The 22,340-nt window shown below is 49.3% G+C and overlaps 1 protein-coding gene across 1 annotated transcript in view; it reads right to left on the minus strand.

Annotated features, from left to right (window-relative positions):
* CLCN1 (chloride voltage-gated channel 1) overlaps positions 1-22,340 on the minus strand; it is a 107,383-nt gene that overhangs the window by 4,304 nt on the left and 80,739 nt on the right. The window contains exons 15-21 of the mRNA XM_065417202.1: positions 19,122-19,206; positions 18,474-18,623; positions 16,304-16,373; positions 14,680-14,790; positions 14,371-14,584; positions 13,828-13,961; positions 12,588-12,814 (exon numbers count right to left, since the gene is read on the minus strand). Of these exons, the coding sequence (XP_065273274.1) occupies positions 12,588-12,814; positions 13,828-13,961; positions 14,371-14,584; positions 14,680-14,790; positions 16,304-16,373; positions 18,474-18,623; positions 19,122-19,206 (991 nt within the window). The remainder of the gene's footprint in view (positions 1-12,587; positions 12,815-13,827; positions 13,962-14,370; positions 14,585-14,679; positions 14,791-16,303; positions 16,374-18,473; positions 18,624-19,121; positions 19,207-22,340) is intronic.

The raw sequence follows: 22,340 nt of genomic DNA on the forward strand, positions 1-22,340 counted from the left end.
TACCTGCAGTTTTCAGTCTGCTTCCTTCCCCAGAGCTGGTGAAGAGCTCTGTGTAGCTTGAAAGCTTGTACCTTCCACCAACAGAAGTTGGTCCAGTAAAAGATATGACCTCACCCACCTTGTCTCTCTCAGTACTAGCAGCACAGACAGCGCCTAGCCAGCAGGATCCTCACTTCCCCATGCATGCCATGGCCATCCTCTTCTGCGGAAATCCCTAATCCTTTACCAGGAGCTCAGTGTAACAAAGTGAGGATTTTTCCTTGTTATGTTGTATGTGAGTGTATGTGAGTCTTACTGTTGAGCCTATGTGAGTCTTACTGTGTGTGCCTCAGTTTCCCTCTGTGCTGCACCAATGCCTAGGTGGTGGGAATAAGGGTGTGTGACTTTGGCTGAGACCCTCAGGGGCAAGTGAGGCTGCTTCAGTTGCCTGCATGTAGGCTATGGCCGGTGCCCTTCGTAACCTGAGACCCAGGAGGGGAATGCAACCAGGTGACACATTGCCTGGGAAGCAAGACAAAGACCAGAAGGAGGAGCAACGGGGGTGTCTGAGATCGGGTCGCTGGTAGCTGGGCAGTCTGCTTGGGGGGCTGCAGGGGGGAGTCCAGGGCATCTGACCCAGGATTCCCCCAAGATGGACTTGGCTGAAAGTCACTGATTTCCGTGCTAACAAGTTCTGTTCTACACTGTGTTCCTGTCGACTAATAAACCTTCCGTTTTATGCTGGTTGAGAGTCACCGCTGACTGCGGAGTTGGGGTACAGGGCCCTCTCGCTTCCCCAGGAGCCACGCACGGGCGGACTCACTACAGGAAGCGCACGGTGTGGAAGGGGATGTTGAATGCTCCAAGGTCAGGAAGGTCGAAGCTGTGTAAGCTTCTTGCCCTGGCGACAGTATGCTCAGAGAGAGGAGGCATGCTCCCCCAGAGTCCTGGCTGGCTTCATATGGAGTAGTTCCAGAGCATTGGCCCAGTGACTCTTTAACAACTGGTGGGAGCGGTGGGATAAACTGCACCCGGTGGACAGTGCATCCTGCAGTAAGTGACTGGGGAGCAGTAAAATTAAGGTGGGATTCACGGGAGATAGGCGTGCAAAAGGCTCAGTGAGGTGCGGTTCCAGGAGGTAGAGGAGCCTACAGCTTAACCCCCGAGAGAGATTGTGACCCCTAAGAAGTGCTGTCGCACTGAAGGGGTTCCTCCCAGGGACCATGGGGAGCTGAGAGAGCACAGGTCTGTGAGTCCCTGACAACTTGGGAACAGCGAAGAGATGGCCTATAACCATCTCCTTCAGAAGAACATTGTACAGCTTTGCAGAGAAAGAGAGGGCTGCGCATTGGAAAGTTCACCAAGGCACAGCTAATGGCTCAGCTGGAAAAGGATGATCGCTCTAAGGAACCGGTTCTTGACCCAACTGGGGCCACGAGAGAGGCTGGGAGCAGTCAGGCAGCCCGAGGGCCCACATCGGTTCCTGATCCAGCTGTGGCCGCAAGAGAGGTTGGGAGCAGCTGGGTGCCCCTGAGACCCGTGTCCCCGATCAGCAAGGGGTCTCCACCAGATTCCCTGCTGGTGGATCTGAGAGAGATGGAATTGGAGCTGATATCAAAGGAGTCAGAGGACTGTGAGAGACAGGGAAGGCATGAGGCAGAACAGCAGGAGAGACAGTGGCAGCAGGAACTGGCGATGGCTGAGCTGAGAGGTAGAGGGACCTGTCCAGGGGATCCAGGCCCTGCTCCTGTAACGGTCGAGGATTTAATTTGAATCCAGGGAACCAATCAGCTGAGACTGAAGTGGTCAGTGTAAATGCAAATGGCAGAGAGGAGGAGTTGCTAAGCTCAGGTGCCCTGCCTGTCTGTAACCAGACCCCTGGAGCTGAGTGGGACAGAGAGATGCTCCCTGCCCCTTTGCACGGAGTGGCGGGGGCGGGGGGGGAGGTGGCTCATGCTGGCTCTGATACTGTGAACAAAGCAGCAGGATCACTGCCTGCCCTCTCTGGGACAGCAGGGGCGAAGCTGAGCCCAGGGGGATCAGAGACCCCAGCTGAGTGTGGGGAACCACAGCCAGGGCGGGACAGCTGCCAACCAGGGCTGCCTTGTCTATAGGTGCAGGAGGCCCCAGGGAAGGGGGAAGCAGCTAAAAGGGCACTACTGGTGACAGAGACGCCTGGTCAGAGGGTGGCCAAGATCAAGATGGGGGCTCTTTACCAAGAGAGCCCGAATCCCAGCACTCCCATCTGGAGGGCTGTGACTGCAGGCAGCGAGAGGGAACTGGTTTCACTCCCCTCTACAGCCGTTGAATTCCAGGCCGAGCTGTGGAAGGACCACTCCTTAGAGAAGCTGAAGGAACTTTCTGGCCACAGCCCAGTGCAAACCCTGGGGGAAGACTGCCAGGAAAGATTCCAGTGGGAGAAGGGATTCCTGTACCAGGAATGGGCTCTGCCAGGGGAAGTGGAACTGTGGGGGATCTGGAGGCAGCTGGTGGTCCCCCAGAAGTACCGCCACAGGCTGCTGTACCTGGTCCACGATGTCCCTCTCTCGGGACACCAGGGGAACCAGTGCACCAGGCAGAGGCTGCTACAGAACTTTTACTGGCCCGGAGTCTGCGACGCCATCCAGCAGTACTGCAGGTCCTGCAACCCCTGCCAGAGGGTGGGGAAGGCCCGAGACAAGAGTAAAGCAGCCTTGAGACACCTGCCTGTTATAGAGAAGCCTTTTCAGAAGGTGGCCATGGACATAGTGGGGCCCCTCAGCAAGGCGACTCTGGCAGGGAAGAAATACATTCTGGTGAGGGTAGATTTCGGTACCTGTTACTCAGAGGCGGTGGCTCTATCCTCTATTGAGGCAGACACTGTAGCAGATGTGCTGCTGACAGTTTTCAGCAGAGTGGTGTTCCCCAAGGAGATCCTTACAGACCAGGGATCCAACTTCATGTCAGCCCGGCTCCAGTGCTTGTGGGAGAAGTGTGGGGTCCAACACACCTGGGCCTTGGCGTATCACCCTCAGTCCAACCAGCTGGAGGAGAGATTTAATGGGACCCTGAAGATGATGCTGAAAACGTTCCTGGACCAGCATCTGGGACAAGTATTTACCCCACCTGCTGTTCGCGTACAGGGAAGTACCCCAGGAACCCATGGGGTTCTCTCCTTTGCAGTTTCTGTATGGGAGGAGAGTGAGGGGACCCCTGGACTTGGTGAGGGACGAATGGGAGGGGAAGGCCTCTCCTGATGAAAAATCAGTGGTGGAGAATGTACTGACTTTCCAGGGAAAGCTTGCTGAGCTCATGGGTCTGGCCCAGGAGAACCTAGCCAAGGGAGGCAAAAGGTCTGGTATGACTCCTCACTTGCTCCTATGGCACCGGGGACCAGGTGAGGGGTCTCATCCCAGTGAGGAAGAATAAGCTGCAAGCTGCCTGGGATGGGCCCTTTAAGGTCATCACCCAGCTGAATGAGATGAACGATGTGGTGGAACTGCCCAACTGGGCTCACAGCCACCGAGTGTACCATGTCAACATGAGTGCCTAGTATTAAATGAGGATATTGATATAATAGGCATCACAGAAACCTGGTGGAATGAGGATAATCAATGGGACACAGTAATACCAGGATACAAAATATATTGGAAGGACAGAACAGGTCGTGCAGGGGGCGGAGTGGCACTATATGTGAAAGAAAGTGTAGAATCAAATGAAATAAAAATCTTAAATGAACTACATTGTACTACAGAATCTCTATGGATAGTAATTCCATGCTTGAAAAATAAGAATATAGCAGTAGGGCTATATTACAGACCACCTGACCAGGATGGTGTTAGTGACTCTGAAATGCTCAGGGAGATTAGAGAGGCTGTTAAAATAAAAAACTCAAAATAATAATGGGGGATTTCACCTATCCGCATATTGACTGGGTATATGTCACCTCAGGAAGGGATGCTGAGATAAAGTTTCTTGACACCTTAAATGACAACTTCTTGGAGCAGCTGGTCCTGGAACCCACAAATGGAGAGGCAATTCTTGATTTAGTCCTAAGTGGAACACAGGATCAGGTCCAAGAGGTGTATAAGCTGGACTGCTTGGTAATAGTGACCATAATATAATTAAATTTAATATCCCTGTGGCGGGAAAAACTCCACAGCGGCCCAACGCTGTAGCATTTAATTTCAGAAAAGGGAACTACACAAAAATGAGGAGGTTAGTGAAACAGAAATTAAAAGGTACAGCGCCAAAAGTAAAATCCCTGCAAGCTGCGTGGAAACTTTTTAAAGACACCATAATAGAGGCTTAACTTAAATGTATACCCCAATTTAAAAAGCATAGTAAGAGAACCAAAAAAGAGCCACCATGGTTAAACAACAAAGTAAAAGAAGCAGTGAGAGGCAAAAAGGCATCCTTTAAGAAGTGGAAGATAAATCCTAATGAGGAAAATAGAAAAGAGCATAAACTCTGGCAAATGAAATGTAAAAATATAATTAGAAAGACCAAAAAAGAATTTGAAGAACAGCTAGCCAAAGACTCCAAAAGTAATAGCAATTTTTTTTTTAAATACATCAGAAGCAGAAAGCCTGCTAAACAACCAGTGGGGCCACTGGAAGATCGAGATGCTAAAGGAGCACTCAAAGACGATAAGGCCATTGCAGAGAAACTAAATGAATTCTTTGCATCGGTCTTCACTGTTGATGATATGAGGGAGATTCCCAAACCTGAGCCATTCTTTTTGGGTGACAGATCTGAGGAACTGATCCAAATTGAGGTGTCATTAGAGGAGGTTTTAGAACAAATTGATAAACTAAACAGTAATAAGTCTCCAGGACCTGATGGTATTCACCCAAGAGTTCTGAAGGAACTCAAATGTGAAATTGCAGGACTACTAACTGTCATCTGTAACCTAACATTTAAATCAGCTTCTATACCAAATGACTGGAGGATAGCTAATGTGACGCCAATTTTTAAAAAGGGCTCCAAAGGTGACCCTGGCAACTACAGGCCAGTAAGCCTCACTTCAGTACCGGGCAAATTGGTTGAAACTATCCTATAGAACATAATTGTCAGACACATAGATGAACATAATTTGTTGGGAAATAATCAACATGGTTTTTGTAAAGGGAAATCATGCCTCAGCAATCTACTAGAATTCTTTGGAGGGGTCAACAAGCATGCCGACAAAGGAGATCCAATGGATATAGTGTATTTAGATTTTCAGAAAGCCTTTGACAAGGTCCCTCACCAAAGGCTCTTAAGCAAAATAAGCAGTCATGGGCTAAGAGGGAAGGTTCTCTCATGGATTAGTAACTGGTTAAAAGATAGGAAACAAAGGGTAGGAATAAATGGTCAGTTTTCAGAATGGAGAGAGGTAAATAGTGGTGTCCCCCAGGGATCTGTACTGGGCCCAGTCCTTTTTAACATATTCATAAACGATCTGGAAAAAGGGGTAAACAGTGAGGTGGCAAAATTTGCAGATGATACAAAACTACTCAAGATAATTAAGTCCCAGGCAGACTGTGAAGAGCTACAAAACATCTCACAAAACTGGGTGACTGGGCAACAAAATGGCAGATGAAATTTAATGTTGATAAATGCAAAGTAATGCACATTGGAAAACATAATCCTAAGTATACATATAAAATGATGGTGTCTAAATTAGCTGTTACCACTCAAGAAAGAGATCTTGGAGTCATTGTGGATAGTTCTCTGAAATCATCCACTCAATGTGCAGTGGCAGTCAAAAAAGCAAACAGAATGTTGGGAATCATCAAGAAAGGGATAGATAATAAGACAGAAAATATCATATTGCCTCTGTATAAATCCATGGTATGCCCACACCTTGAATACTGCGTGCAGATGTGGTCGCCCCATCTCAAAAAAGATATATTGGAATTGTAAAAGCTTCAGAAAAGAGCAACAAAAATTATTAGGGGTATAGAACGGCTTCCATATGAGGAGAGAGTAATAAGACTGGGACTTTTCAGCTTGGAAAAGAGGTGACTAAGGGGGGATATGATAGAGGGCTATAAAATCATGAGTGGTATAGAGAAAGTAAATAAGGAAGTGTTATTTACTCCTTCTCATAATACAAGAACAAGGGGCCACCAAATGAAATTAATAGGTAGCAGGTTTAAAACAAACACAAGAAAGTATTTTTTCATGCAACGCACTGTCAACCTCTGGAACTCCTTGCCAGAGGGTGTTGTGAAGGCCAATACTATAACAGGGTTCAAAAGGGAGCTACATAGATTCATGGAAGATAGGTCCATCAATGGCTATTAGCCAGGATGGGCAGGAATGGTGTCCCTAGCCTCTGTTTGCCAGAAGCTGGGATTGGGTGACAGGGCATGGATCACTTGATGATAACCTGTCTGTTCATTCCCTTTGGGGCACCTGCCATTGGCTACTGTCAGAGGACAGGATACTGGGCTTGATGGACCTTTGGTCTGACCCAGTATGGCCGTTCTTATGTTCTTATGGAGCCGTACTGTGACAGGGAGAGGCTGGTACTGGCCATGTGTGGTCAGTGGGAGAAGGGGGAAGATCCCCTGGTGGGTCTGTTCTCTGAGACAGGAGCCGGCCCCTTGCTGGAATCAATTCCCTTCTCTGACCAGGTAACCCCCTGCCCAGCAGGCAGAGATCAGAGAGGTGCTGCGTTCCTACTTGCAGCTGTTTTCCAACCGGCCTGGGCTCACTAACTGCACTGTCCATTGGGTGGAGACTGGAGCCAGCCCTCCCATCAGGTGTTCCCCATTTAGAGTCACTGGGAGCACAGCCCAGGCCCTGGAAAGTGATGTCAGAGACATGATGGCTTTAGGGGTAATCCAGCCATCCACCAGCCCCGGGGCCTCTCCCATGGTGCTGGTCCCCAGTAAAAATGGGTCAATCCCATTCTGTGTGGCCTATCGGAAGCTCAATGCCATCACCATGTCTGGTGCCTGCCCCATAACTATGCCTGATGAGATCCTAGACACCTTGGGGGGGATTCAGTACCCCACTACCAGGGATCTCACCAAAGGCTACTGGCAGGTGCCTTTGGAGCCAGATGCCAGGTTGAAACCTGTTTTTGTCACCCCTTTGGGGCTGTACAAATCCCTGGTCCTACCTTTCGGCCTCAAGGAGGCACTGGTCACCTGCCCGCGCCAGATGGATCAGTTACTGAGGGGGATGGAGAATTTTACCCAAGCATACATTGATATTTGTGTCGTTAGCCAGACCGGGGAGGACCATGTGTCCCAGGTGAAGAGGGGCCTGGAACGCCTCCAGGATGCAGGGCTGACTGAAAAGATGGGATGTGCAAGGTGGGGATGGCAGAGGTGTCGTACCTGGGCCACAAGGTGGGGAGCGGCTGCCTAAAGCCAGAGCCAACCAAGATGGAGGCGATCAGAGATTGCCCTGCACCCCAAAAACAATCCCAGGCCTTTATAGGGATGGCAGAGTACTACCGGAGGTTTGTTCCCCACTTTAGCTCTGGGTCAGCTCCCATAATGGAGTTATGCAAGAAGGGTAAGCCAGACAAGGTGGTCTGGACTGAGCAGTGCCAGAGGGCTCTCTGCACGCTGAAGGAGGATCTGGTCAAGGGCCCGGTGCTGGTAAACCCAGACTTTGATAAGCTCTATATGGTGTTCACAGATGCCTCAGACAAAGGGCTGGGCATGGTGCCAATGCACACTGGTGCAAACACCCCATCATGTACCTGAGCCGGAAGCTGCTGCCCCAGGAGCAGAGCTATGCGGCCATAGAAAAGGAATGCCTCACCATGGTGTGGACTCAAAGGGCTGCAGCCGGATCTATTTGGGCATCACTTCATTGTGTACACTGACCACTTGCCCATGCCATGGCTCACCAGATGAAAGGAGCCAATGCCAAGCTCCTGAGGTGGAGTCTATCTCTCCAGGATTATGACATGGAGGTGGTCCATGTTAAAAGGAGTGCAAATGTTATAGCCGATGCTTTGTCCCGTAGAGGGAGGCCTGAGCTTCCCCAGGTCACTGGCTAAAGTGACCCCACTCAGTTCGGTCTCAAAGAGGGAAGAGATGTGACGAAGTGGGGATTTTCCCTTGTTATGTTGTATGTGAGCATATGTGAGTCTTACTGTTTTGCATTAATACTGTGTGTGCCTCAGTTTCCCTCTGTGCTGCACCAATGCCTAGGTGGTGGGAATAAGGATGTGTGACTTTGGCTGAGACCCTCAGGGGCAGGTGAGGCTGCTCCAGCTGTCTGCGTGTAGGCTATGGCCGGTGCCCTTCGTAACCTGAGACCCAGGAGGGGAATGCAACCAGGTGACATATTGCCTGGGAAGTGAGACACTCACCAGGGGGAGGAGCGACGGGGGTGTCTGAGGTCGGGTCGCTGGTAGCTGTGCAGTCTGCTTGTGGGGAATGGAGGGGGGAGTCCAGGGCATCTGGCCTGGGATTCCCCCAAGATGGACTTGTCTGAAAGTCACTGATTTCCGTGCTAATAAGTTCTGTTCTACACTGTGTTCCTGTCGACTAATAAACCTTCCGTTTTATGCTGGTTGAGAGTTACTGCTGACTGCGGAGTTGGGGTGCAGAGCCCTCCGGCTTCTCGAGGAGCCTTGCACAGGCGGACTCACTACGGGAAGTGCACGGTGTGGAAGGGGATGCTGAATGCTCTGAGGTCAAATCCAGGAAGGTCAAAGCTGTGTAAGCTTCTTGCCCTGGCGACAGTATGCTCAGAGAGAGGAGGCATGCTACTCCAGAGTCCTGACTGGCTTCATATGGAGTAGTTCCCGAGCACTGTCCCAGTGACTCCGTGACACTCAGCATCATTCATGCATCTCCCTGTCTGACACCACTGCCCCCACCCTATGGCCAAGATCTCTCAGAGGGAGCCTTCTTTCCTTCACCTTTCCTCCCTCATCATAGGCGCCGACTTCTACTGGCGCCGGTGGGTGCTCGACCCCCCCGTCTGCCTCCGGCCCCGTCCTGACTCCACCCCTGCCCCGCCCCCTCCCGTCCCCATTCCAACCCCTTCCCCAAAGTCCCCGCCCCAACTCCACCCCCTCCCTGCCCCTATTCCGACTCCTTCCCCAAACCCCGTCCCCACCTCCTCCCCTGAACGCGCCACCTCCCTCCCAGAGCTTGCTACAGCTGTGTGGTGGCGGCAAGCGCTGGGAGGTAGGCAGAGGAGCGGGGACAGGGCACGCTCCGGGGAGGAGGCGGAGGTGAGGTGGGGCGGGGCGGGGACCTTGGCTGCCAGTGGGTGCAGAGCACCCACTAATTTTTCCCCGTGGGTGCTCCAGCCCCGGAACACCCATGGAGTTGGCACCTATGTCTCTCATTACTGCGCAGCTGAGCTCTCTGGGCCCCTAACCTGGGCAACGCTCTCCATCTCTGGTGGCCGGTTGTAATGGCACAAAAGCTGCTGGATCAGTTGCCTCAAGCTCCAGAAATTCCTGGCTGCAGGAAGAGAATGAACAAAGAGGAGAAAAAATGAGGACAAGTGAGAGACTAAACACAAGGCACCAGGCCTATCCCCTCGCCCAAGGCAGGCTGGGGAGAATTTGGTGTTAGTATGAAAGGGCCCAGCCAGTCAGAACACACCATTCCATTGCTGACTGGGCAAGATCTGGGACAGGCAGAAATCAATCACACTAATCCATGCAATATCCCCTACCTATGGAGGGGAACTAAACCTGCACAGAGAGAGCCTTGGAGGGTGGCTATCCAGAGAGCAATGATTCCAAGGAGGAGCCAGAAGCAGTAGGCCACTCACATGCAAGGTCCCAGTGCAATGCTGTTCACACAGAAAGGGTTGTGGAAACCCTGAGAGGACTTGTAAAGAGGGGTGATGATGTCCAGGGCTTTGGAGCTGTGCTCCGGCTCCGCTCCAGCTCCAGGCAAAAACCTGCAGCTCCACTGCTCCGGAGCTGCTCCATGCTCCACCTCCGGGCTCCACTCCAAAGCCCTGATTTGATGTCAGAGGGTGAGGGTGAGGAACATGAGTCTGGCAGCATTTTGGTTAAATTACAGGGGACCAAAATGGATGCGTCAGGGACAGGAATTTGGTTTGGGCAGCAGGGACAGAAAGGGCAGGATGGGATCTAGAGATGCTGTCATAGACAAAGCAGCAGCTGAATTTGTCAACAGTCTGAAAGTGAGGGGTGAAGGAGAGGGGGTCAAGGATGACACCATGGGCCTGAGGCTGGGAATGGAAAGGACCATGGATTATTCATCCTGATGGGAAGTAGAAGAAAGGAGAGATGATATTGCTACGCAGAGTTTAAGCTGATGGGGGAACACCCAGGAATAAAAATGAGAGAGGGGAAAGCCCTGTTAGGGCACATCGGCTCCGTCCCCTGTTCCTCACGCCACCTCAGGATGGCTCCCTGCAGTCTATTCTGCAGGGCTTTGTCTAGTCTTGTTTAAAATGGCTCAAGCGATGCCCCCCCCCCCCATTTCTCTTGGGGTGACTATTCCCCAGACAAATAGACCTTTGCCATCTGGTAAGTACGGGGATTAGCTGGTATACTGCTCTGCAACCACACTTAGCATATAAGGGACCCTATTGTGCCTTAAAGGCACTGGCCCACATTGGTGGTGCTGCAGAAAGGGGAGTGTGCCCAATGCTACACCCCCAAAGGGGTGCAGCGAGGAAGTGCTCTCATCCCTGGCCAGCCAACTCTACTGGCCAGGGTGGGCTGGAGAGTGAGACTATGGTCCCACCTCCCCTCTTCCCTTTTGGGCGGCTACAAGCACTAGCCAAGAGCCCTGTCTTCCTTGCTCACCCTCGGGGGCTGTCCACCATCAGGCTCTCTCTGTGCAGTTCAGGAGGCACAGAGAGAAATTACATCATGGAGCAACAAAAGTGATTCAGGGATCAGAGGAGAGACATGACTAGAGTCAGGAGAGCTCAGCTTATATGGTTCCAAACAGGGGAAGACAATATGTCACTGTACATACACCCCACGGACGGAGCTGGATCAGTAAAGATGTGTGTATATTCAGCCTCAGGAGATGCACTAAGGAGATAGTCTAAGCTATTAAGGATGAAAATGTAGGGTAAGATGTCAGGACAAGAGTCTCCACATGCAGGACAATGTGGAGCGGGTGGGCAAGTGGTGGTGGCGGCAACTTCACGACAGATTCTCTAGAGCTGGCTAGAAGAGATATTAGTGAGAAAGACGGTGTGATGAGTCCTGCAATGTGAGGGAGCCAGACTTGCGAGCCTGATCTGCTCACACCATCACAAGTCTACGAAAGGCTACAGAGGAAGCCACATGCTTTTTGTATATGGTAACAAGGCACATTGCAGAGAGTAATTTCAACACAATCCCCTTAACATGAGGAGAGCAGATGAGCTCACAGCAGCCAGCACCTCCCCCACATCACTCATACACCCAGATACAGGGTCTCAGATACAGCTGGTCAAACCTCACAATTTTCATTTTGCAAGAAATTTCCACATTTTTAAATTTGTTTTCATTCTGAATTGGAACAAAACAAATATATTCAAAATCTGTGTGCTTTTCCCATGAAACAAATGTCTATACAATGTCCATTTTGGAAAATCTGCATTTCAGAAAGTTTTGGACTTTTGTTTTGGAACTGTGAATCTTTATTTCAAATGTCAAACTTTCATTTTGAATTTTATTTTATTTTTCATTTGTATGCATTTTTTACCTTACTTCCTGACATGTCAGTAGTAGTTGTGCATAATATTGTTAAAATCATTAAGTGCAGCTGCTACTTTAAAAAATAAAATAGTTCCTCTATTATATTATGTCATATTATGACATGTCAATAACAGTAGTGCATTATATGTACTATTCATATGGACATGTCAGAACACACTATAAAAACAGTAAAAATAATATAAAAATGAAAAAAAATAACATTTGAAACAAAAATTCAAAATGAAACAAAAACATTTTTTTGAAAAAAATTTCTGTAGTAAATTTTGTCAAAACTGACACAATTTGGTAAAAAAAAAAAAAACAAACACAGTTTTGTTGAAATAGTTTTTCCTGTGAAAATCTTCTAGCCTCAGCCCCTCACACTCACACAAGCAATAGGCAGTGTGGCTTTCCCAGTGCTGACTGGGATGTGGCAAGCTGGGGCACTCTGGAGGTCACCATACCTGGGGTTTCCTGGGGCCCCGGTGTTTCTGGCATTGGTTTATGAGGAGCCACTGGGCCATTGGGTTCTTCAGGGTGACTGGGAGCAGGAGAGAGTTGCTGAGGTGGCTACCGAAGGAAAGGAAATAAAACAAGAATCACCCTGAATAGCTCCTTTCCCTCCCTTTCCCAGTGCCTCTCTGCTTCAGGGCTCGTGTACGCGTACAAGTGCTGCTGTAGCGCATAGTGACGACGCTGCATATGCTGTCGGGAGAAGCTCTCCCCTCAGTGTAGGTACTCCATCTCCCTGAGAGCAGTAGCTATGCCAGCGATGGGAGAATCCCTCCCAGGGACATAGCACTGTCTACATTGGGAGTTCAGTCAGTATAACTGAGTCACCCGGGGTGTGGATTTTCCATACCCCTGAGTGACGGAGTTATACAGACATAAGTTTCTAGTATAGACCAGGGCTCACTCTCTCTCTCTCCCCCGCATCTCCCCACCTCAGTCTCTCTCCCTCCTCCCCCACCCCCTCGCTTACCTCAGCCTTCTCCTCTTCATCCTCATCCTCATCCACGAAAGCAAAAGATTCGCGCTTCCAACTGGGCATGGCTGCCCACTGGCCTTTGCTGTGCCCATCGTAGGGCGCCTCAGCCAGCTTCTGCTCCATCTCTTTGATGATGCGCAGGCGCCGCTCCTGGCCAATATGCCTCTGGAGAAGGGCCTGCAGCTCCGACCGCTCTACTGAGCCCAGCAGGATCATGGACTCTGCAGGAGGAGATAACATGGGGAGCCAGTCGAAGGACGTGTGTGAGCCAACACTCCCTGCCCAAACTGGCCACGTTAGCCCTGAGGATCCCAAAGATGGTGTGGCGAGAGGTCCTCCCCTGGATGCATAGCCCACACTCATCCCAGCTCGAGGCCTCTGCAAAACACTCCTGACTCCTTCTCCCTCCTGCTACCCAACAGATAGCCCTGACATGACACCCCAGCCAACTGACCTCCCACAAGTCCGAATTGCTGCTGAGCCCTGTCTCTGCCTGACAACAAATCAGATCAGCCGCCTTCTTAAATACAACACCCATCCCTGCAGCCAAACCTTCCTACCATTGTCTCCTTGCCCCCTCCTGCTGCCCTCACCACTCACTCCCCAGTGCCCCACCCTGCCAAGCTGCCCTCACAATCCCCACAACAAATGCCTATCCCACTCCCAGCTGCCAAACCCTCCTTGCAACCCCCTCCTCTCAAAAGTGGTCAGGCCTGAGTTTTTTCCGTCCCAGACAACTAGAGATATTATAGTCACCAGTCTCTTCCGTGACAGGGGAATCCCTGTGTGGTGACACAAGGCAGCACAGGTGGTGTTTGTCAATCTGGGAGCTACAGAGCCAGAGAGAACAACAGGATCTATCTGTCCAACAGCCTCAGCAGAGAATCCCCTGTATGGCATTACAGCCAAATCCTGTCTCTCTACCACAATGGACAATTGACATCCATTCCAACCAAAGCAGGAAACTAATCATGCTCTTCACCGAAAGATCTCAAAACACTTTATCCATGTGGATAAGGAGCATGATCACTCCCATTTTACAGATAGGGAAACTGAGGAATGGAGAGGGTGGTGGTTTTTTGGACAAGGCCATACAACAAATCAGCAGCAGAGCTAGGGTCACATCTCTGGTTTCCCAGGCTGGTTCCCTATCTTCCAAACTACATACCTCTGGAGACAGACTCTTTCAACCAAGGCCAGCTTCAGAAAAGGTCAGATTCCCCATACTGCTTACCTGGTGAATCCACTAGAGGCAAGGTCTTGACAGTTGTGCTCTGAAGCAGGGTCTGCAGGTCCTGGTATGTACAAGTAGAGGAGATGAATTTCACATCACAGACCATAATATCCTCAACAAAGATATTGTATTTGCTAGAGGAACAAAGAAAATAAAGAGTGGGGTTAACATATCATTCAAATAGGTCTAAAAGAAAAACTTCCCAAAGAGGAAAAAACAAAACAAGAGCTCTTTCAGATGTGTGCTTTATACAGCCAAATACATACTCGCAAGTGGGAGTAACTACAGGGGAAGTGAGACCATCCACAAACCAACTGGGTTTCCACTCAGGCAAGGTTCTGCTCCCTCCCATCATGGATGAGCCCCTCCTTCTCCACTGCCCTCCTGCTGTTTCACAGCCTCCTCCCACTCTATTTATGTGTCTGCCACCCCCCATCCCTGCTCCATTTCTTTGTGGCCTAGCCTATACCCCTTGGTTTCCCATTGCCATTTCTTCTGCTGTGTTTCCCCTCCTCTCCCCAATCCCCACTGGTGGTACCACACCTTATGTAATTCCAGCCCAGGTCAGGCAGGTAAGGCAGCTTCTTCACCTGGATGATGCTGTCATAGAGACTGGGCTGCAAACTCTGAGCCACCATGTTGGCAAGGATGACAGCGACCATCATGGGCAGGATGTGGGAGATCTGACCCGTCAACTCAAAGCAGATCACTGCTGTGGAGACGGTGTGGCTCACTGCTCCTGTCAGGGCTGCTGCACCTTTCCCAGTTGTGGGGGAAGAGGAAAGACAGTGTCAGGTGGACCAGGAGATTCGTGCAGGTCGGGATAGAAAAAAGAAAGACATGGAGACTCACCAATGACGGCGTATCCTCCAGGTAAGATTTTGTAAACAATGCCATCAAAGAGGATCCCATCAGGGAAGAGTGATGCCATGATTTCACCAACGAGACGGCCAAATGCAGCCCCTGGAAAGCATCACATGAAGTCACGGGTTAACACCCATCCACCCAAAATGGCTGTGCGCTTCAGGGCAGGGAATATGTGTGATCTCTGCTGATAAAAGCCATTGGTAATTTACTAGTGCTTATATGTTAAAACAAAAACTACATTATGATTAAGTTAAGATAGAGATTTTGTATCAGTAATAAAAGGGCAAAAACCACTCCAGGAAGGGTGTATTTATCCCAAAACACAGAAATACAAATCCTGGAAATTCAGAGTTAAGTTTACACTTAAAATAAATCCAAATATGTTCAAGTCTGAAAATGCACAGTTAAGCCACCCCAATAACCTTAACTCTGCCCTGTAGTGACACCATGCAATGACCATACAATTATGATTACTGTGAGTCTGTGGTCCCAGACTGGACGAAACTGATTTTTGGATCATATTTTAAATGGTGTCCATATAGTGCAAAGTTAAGGGTGTCCAAACTGTGCGTGTCCAGACACGTTTGGATATCTTTTAAGTGCAACCATAACTGAATTTCCTGGCATTGCAATGCTTGGTTTTGGGATAATTACAACATGTTACTCTAAATTACAGTAGAACCTCAGAGTTATGAACACCTCAGGAATGGAAGTTATTCATAACTCTGAAATGTTCGTAACTCTGAATAAAACATTATTGTTCTTCTAAAAATTTACAACTGAATTGACTCAATACAGCTTTAAACTTTAATAAGCAGAAGAAAAATGCTGCTTTCCCTTTTTAAACATTTTTTTTAGTAGTTTACATTTAACACAGTACTGTATTGTATTTGCTTTTTTTGTTTGTTTTTGTATTGTTTCTGCTGCTGCCTTATTGTGTACTTCCAGTTCTAAATGAGGGGTGTGGTTGATTGATCAGTTTGTAACTCTGGTGTTCGTAACTCTGAGGTTCTACTGGACTAATATGTACTCTCAATACTAATGACATTTTAATATATTTTTTTCTGTTTTAGGATTAACAATCATTAATCAGTCATCAACCACTTGTCATGAGTCACTTAATAATCCATGGCTGAGGTTGTAACGTACTGGTTCTGAGTGAAGGCTTGATGTTGCTGTCTTATAGCTGGGGCCACAGAGACGACAGGGGGCCTACTATTGGTACCAGTGAGGGGAGCTTTTCTTCAGCTCAAGAGGCAGGGACATGAGATTTTGGAACTGAAGTGTCAGGGTTCAAGTCCTGACCCTGTGTCTGGTTTATCTAGTAACTATGTCTGTTGTTTGCAGTGCGTAGTCCATTATGTGGAGAAACTGCAGGAATTTCCAGATCAGCATTTGTGAGTTTGGGAAGAAAGGGGGAGGAGCAGAAGGTCAGAGGCTGGGCAACTGGACTGTTAATGAAGCTCCTCATAGACAGCTTGTGGGTGCCATAATCTGAATTCCCTCTTAGAAACACCATTGTGATCTTGCTCTCTCTGTCTCCCTGTCAATGATAATTTCTCTCTCTCTCTCTCTCTCTCAGAAGCCCAAGAAAGAGGTTAAAACTCACCCAGTACAAAAACAGGCATGAAGCCTCCACAAGGTATCGGCATGGTAGTGGCGACGACAGACATCCAGAACTAGGACAGAGGGATATGGGGTGATAGTTAGTCTGTGGTAACAGCATCTCCTGCAGCTGCACCACACCCTCCAGCCTGCCTTCTTATGAGGAAATGCCTTTTGGGGAATCTGACAGACTCAGCAAGGAAGCCAAGGGCAGCTGGGAATGTGGGGAGCAAAGGAGAGTGGGAGAAATTCATGCAAACCATCAACATCTCCCAGAGACTGTCTACTGCACAGAGCTTCCCAGGGACTGTTGTGCTGGTGGAGAAGCTAATCCATAAGGGATGGGATGAACATGGAGAATTACCTTCCCTTTGATCCACAAAGATGGGGTCCCCCCTTGCCGCAGGAAGTTTTACTTATTTATAAAATGGTGCAGGCCACAACCTCTGGCAGAGCCACAACAAACTATCATGCTGGAACTGGGAACCCCTAAACCTCTCCCTAGCTGATCTCACAGTCACCTTCCTCAGGAAACATACCAGCCTTGTCCCATGCCCTGACGGCCAGCACACTTGGCCTTCATCAAATTAAAAGGGTGAGTGGATTCTACCATTGAGGGCTCCACAGAGAACCCTGCCACCCGTCCCCAGAGAGCTCACATCAAGGGATTCTCTGCAGGTGTGGCCCAGCAGATCTCAGCTGCTGAAGTACTGTTACTAGGGAGAGAGGCGATCTCTATGGTATCCAGAGAGCAACACCTTGAATTTCCTCTAGGAGAGCTGAAAGTCAGTAAGTGCTTCAGAGAGTGGGTGTGACACACTCTGCATCATGTAGTTGCTGAGTGCCTTTCAAGGGTAGCTTTGTGCAGGGTAGTTGATGTAAAAAGGCCATAAAGCCAGTAGATCCAGCCACACCCCCAGCAGACGGAGAACCTCCAAGTGGTATAGAACCAGCAGAACAGCTCTACAGCTTCTAGTGTAGCGACATGCTAGGGGAGAGTAGCCATGGCCTGAGCACCTCCACACTCTGGCTATTCTTGGCTGCTGCAATGGGCAGCAGCCCTGTGGCTACTCTAACACAGAGTCTTGGCTGGTCCCAGAATCTGGGGAGCTGCAACAGAGGAGTACAACCAGCTCTGCTCCCTTTCCACTGAGTAGTGCCAAACTCAGCCCATATGCAGCTGAGTATTGGGGCCAAGATGCAATGCAGTGGAGAATCAGGCCCATGGGCGGCAGGTTGCATAGACTGGGAGAGGCTTTGCCTCCCCAAACAGCCAGGTGTGACCCCACCCCCTGCTTACCACTGCTCCCTGTGTGTGGCTCCAGTCCTTCAACCCCCAGTGCTCCAGCTGGGGAGGCTGGGGCCGCACCACCTGCCCTCCCGGCACTCCTTTGGGCCTGGGGCGGGTGGCTGCGGTGGAGGGGGGCGGAAGGGGCGGGGCCTCGGGCGGAAGGGGTGGGGCTGGGGCTAGCCTCCCCCAGCTGGTGGTTCACGTGCCACCCATGATCAGGCCCAACCTTTGGCCAGAGCCACAGAGGCAGGGCTTCTTTGCGTAGCCTGCTCCTCTCTAACACAACCAACAGCAAAATAAGCAGCCTGAAACAGCTACTCTAGCAGTTTGTCACAGCAGCAAAGAATCTAGAGGCAGGAATGACCTATCAGACTATATGGGAACATTCACATGACTCTAGAAGGATACGTTTCTTGCATTGCAGATCAGATGTACACTGCACCGCTACTCCCCATGGCCCACCGTCTCTCAGTTCAAATAAAAAAACCTTTATCTGCATGACAAGCAATCCCAGCATTACCAAAAAAGCAAAACCTGTTAGCGTCCGTTGGAAGTACATAGAGTCTGCCCAGGATAGTGTATTGGGACCCCTGTGTCCACTGGCCATTATTGTCCAGTCCTGATCTGGGGGATGCTGTCTCTCTTCCTTCCCCCAGGATAACACACAGTTTGCCCTCATCACTATTTTTATGTAAGAAAATCTCATTCTTGCTAGTTCCTATTTTGGAGATTTTTTCTCTTTCAGTCTCAATCTCTTCTCTCAGGTAGAACTTTGTCATCAGCAGATCTCAAAGCACTTTACAAACAGCAGGGTGGTGTCAAGAGCTCTGACCCCCACAAGAGGGGAGACACACTGACAGTCCAGGATGGGTGGGCTTCCTACCTTCATGACGAAGAAGAGCAGGATGATGACAAAGACACTGACTTTGGGGTGGATCCAGATGGCAGATTTCCCTAGGATTTGTGGGTCCCCCATGTGCTTTGCCCAGGTGTAATTATCAAACAGGGAGCTGATGGCTTCCCTGGGCATCAACTACAAAGAAAGAAGGCACAAAAAGTGTCAGTGATTCTCAAAAGATTAAATGGGGTCAATGTTATACACAGGTTCCCCACCAGAGAGGATCCCCACATTTGATTCTCTTTGGATATTTCCTTCTAGAATATGAAGAGTTAAACCTTAACCTGCTCAGAAAAGAGAGAGGGCTTTGGATGGAGGAGAATCTAGTTAATCTCCTCTAGTGTTCAAGGGGTTACATTTCCCTGCCTAAACCCCCTAGGTGGGAGTGGAGGGACCTTCCCCAGATCTGCCTGAAGGGGCGCTTGGAGATTATTACTCTCAGAGAAATCTCTCCTTCCAGCCCAGGAGAGGTCAAACTCTTCCCGAGCAGGAAGCAGGGAGAGATTTAGGAAGGGGACACCTCAGAGTCCTTCTCACTCACCATGGTGTGTGTTTGTTGATCTGGGGATTGGGGAGACGGTTACATGTGTTTCTTTCAGAATTACACATTTACTCCTTTATAACTTCTCTCACCTCTCCAGCCATGAACTGCCCGAACCCCGGCGGGAAGGTCACCGTTGCTATCAGGAAGGTTATTACTCCTGGGTATACAAGGCGGCTGAAACAGGAAAGAATGAAAGAAGTTGAACACAATATTACAGTTTATTTTCCTGCAGTCCTATTTCCTTGGCTGTGACTGTGTCAGATCATACAAGCATGAGTGGGCCTGGGAAATCACTCAATAATTTGCACTGTTCTGTTCACTCCCTCTGAAGCATCTGGCACAGGCCATTGTCGGAAGACAGGATACTGGGCTAGATGGACCATTGTTCTGCCCCAGTATGGCTGTTCTTATGTTCATAATGCTTGCAGAAGAGTCAACAACTAAGGTGCTAGACAGACTACAGAGGATAACTCACTAGGGAATGCTCTCCCCTCTGAGTCAGCACTGACCCCAAGGTGCCAGTGGGTGCTGTGCTGCAGGGAGTGGGGTGGGTGCTCTCCCCGCTGAATCAGTACTAATCCCAATGCCCTAGTATGGTACTAAAGGGAAGTATGTTGCTTAGCTGAGATGTAAAGTTGAGGCAATGGAATCCTTTGGGGCAAAAATATTATTTCAGTGCAAGATATTGTTATTCATCACACTTTTCTGAATTCCTCCCATGCAGCTTTTAGTATTAAACAGAGGTTACTGGGCTCAATACAGGAGTAACTGGGTGAAATTCTATGGCCTGTGATATACAGGAGATCAAACTAGATGATGTAATGGTCCCTTCTGGCCTTAAACTCTATGAATCTATGTAAAAGTTGTTCACAAATATAAATTAAACTACGTGCTTCTCAGGCTCTGCTCACCTTTTACGCTTACTTTGTCATACTGTCGATTATTCTGATGGTAACCCAGCAAAAGTTGCCATAATGAATCAGCGAGAGAAGATTCTGCCTCCACATCATTAATAGGCTAGCTCATGGGGGGAGGGATAGCTCAGTGGTTTGAGCATTAGCCTGTTAAACCCAGGGGTTGTGAGTTCAATCCTTGAGGGGGCCATTTAGAGATCTGGGCCAAAAAACTGTCAGGGGGTTGGACTAGATGACATCCTGAGGTCCCTTCCAACCCTGATATTCTATGAATCTGGTTCTTTTGACACTTAAAGGGAAATGTCACTATTTTCCTTTAGCTAGGAGCTCCTCACTACTCAGACCTGCAAATTGCTAGCTGTTGAGACCACTCAGCAACTCACAGGGTAAGGCCCTTAAAAATTTTAGGAGGCAATACAATATTTTATTTATTCTTTAAAGGAACAATGCTCACTTAAAACCCACATGTTGCAAACAGACATGTTTCTTTCTCTGTGTTGGTAATAATAATTTAGGATTTATTAGAGGTGAAAGATATTTCAAAATGTCCTACACAAATGTCATTATTTTAAAGCGACAAAGTGTCCTGTGGCACCTTATAGACTAACAGAAGTATTGGAGCATAAGCTTTCGTGGGTGAATACCCACTTCATCAGACGCATGTGGTGGAAATTTAATCCTGAGCTGATGGCGTCAAATTTGCAAATGAACTGAAGTTCAGCAGTTTCTCTTTGGAGTCTGGTCCTGAAGTTTTTTTGCTGCAGGATGGCTACCTTTAAATCTGCTATTGTGTGTCCAGGGAGGTTGAAGTGTTCTCCTACAGGTTTTTGTATATTCCCATTCCTAATATCTGACTTGTGTCCATTTATCCTTTCACAGGACACTTTGTCGCTTTTTACATATTCCCTACGTAAAAGGAAACTGCTGAACTTCAGTTCATTTGAAATTTGACACCATCAGCTCAGGATTAAACAAAGACTGTGAATGGCTAGCCAACTACAAAAGCAGTTTCTCCTCCCTTGGTGTTCACACCTCAACTGCTAGAAGAGGGCCTCATCCTCCCTGACTGAACCAACCTCGTTACCTCTAGACTGATTCTTGCCTGCATATTTATACCTGCCTCTGGAAATTTCCACCACATGCATCTGACGAAGTGGGTATTCACCCACGAAAGCTTATGCTGTAATACTTCTGTTAGTCTATAAGGTGCCACAGGACACTTTGTCGCTTTTTACAGATCCAGACTAACACGGCTACCCCTCTGATTATTTTAAAGCTCTTTGTTATCTTTCCTTTAAATATGTCTTTCAGCTGGGACCAAGAACGTGGAAATATTTCTGTCAGCCCTAATTTTATAAATGTTTGTTTTACAAAACTGAAATACTGGGTCAGATTTCAACTGGCATTTTCTCTTTGATATATTCAAAAAATAAACTGTGGCTCTTATGAAGAAATTATTGATTTTCTACTTTAAGAACATTTCCTGTCTAACCAGTTATATTTTCTCCTCCTAATAAAAATTGCAGGGAGATGTTAGACTGTCTCTCCTGGACCAAGAAGCTGTTTATGGCTTGTAAAGACAAAAGTTCAGCCCAGAAGAGATTTTCTTCCCTGCAGATAAAAATAGCTTAACATGAATTAGATCAGACGTGGGCAAACTACGGTCCGTGGGCCACGTCCAGCCCGCGGGACCGTCCTGTCCGGCCCCTGAGCTCCCGGCTGGGGAGCCTAGTTCCTGGCCCCTCCCCCGCTATCTCCCCTCCCCCGCAGCCATGCCACTGCACGGGCCGTGCTCTGGCCCGCCGCTCCCGCTGGGCAGCATAGGTAGAGCAGCTAGCTCTGGCAGGGTGTCGCGGCTGCGAGCTCCTGCTGCTGGTAAGGGGGCCGGGAGCGGGGGGGGGGGGGGGGTTGGGTAAGGGAGCAGGGGATCCTGGGGGGCAGTCAGGGAGGAGGGGATGGTTGGATGGGGCGGAGGTTCTGGGGGGGCAGTCAGGGGATAGGGAACAGGGAGGGTTGGGAGTGGGAGTCCCAGGGGGCCTGTCAGGGGGCGGGGATGTGGATGGGGTCGGGAGGGCAGTCAGGGGACAGGGAGCAGGGGGGTTGGATAGGGGGTGGGTGTCCCGGGAGGGGGCAGTCAGGGGACAAGGAGCAAGGGGAGTTGGATGGGTGGGAGTTCTGAGGGGGGCAGTCAGGGGGCAGAAAGTGGGAGGGGGCGGATAGGGGGCGGGGGCCAGGCTGTTTGGGGAGGCACAGCCTTCCCTACCTGGCCCTCCATACAGTTGCGCAACCCCGATGTGGCCCTCGGGCCAAAAAGTTTGCCCACCCCTGAATTAGACTCTTGGAGCCAGATTCTGATAATTGAGTAGCACCTAACTCCACAGGTATTATCCAGTG

The sequence above is a fragment of the Emys orbicularis genome, chromosome 1 (genome assembly GCF_028017835.1).
Source record: "Emys orbicularis isolate rEmyOrb1 chromosome 1, rEmyOrb1.hap1, whole genome shotgun sequence".
Taxonomy (NCBI): domain Eukaryota; kingdom Metazoa; phylum Chordata; order Testudines; family Emydidae; genus Emys; species Emys orbicularis.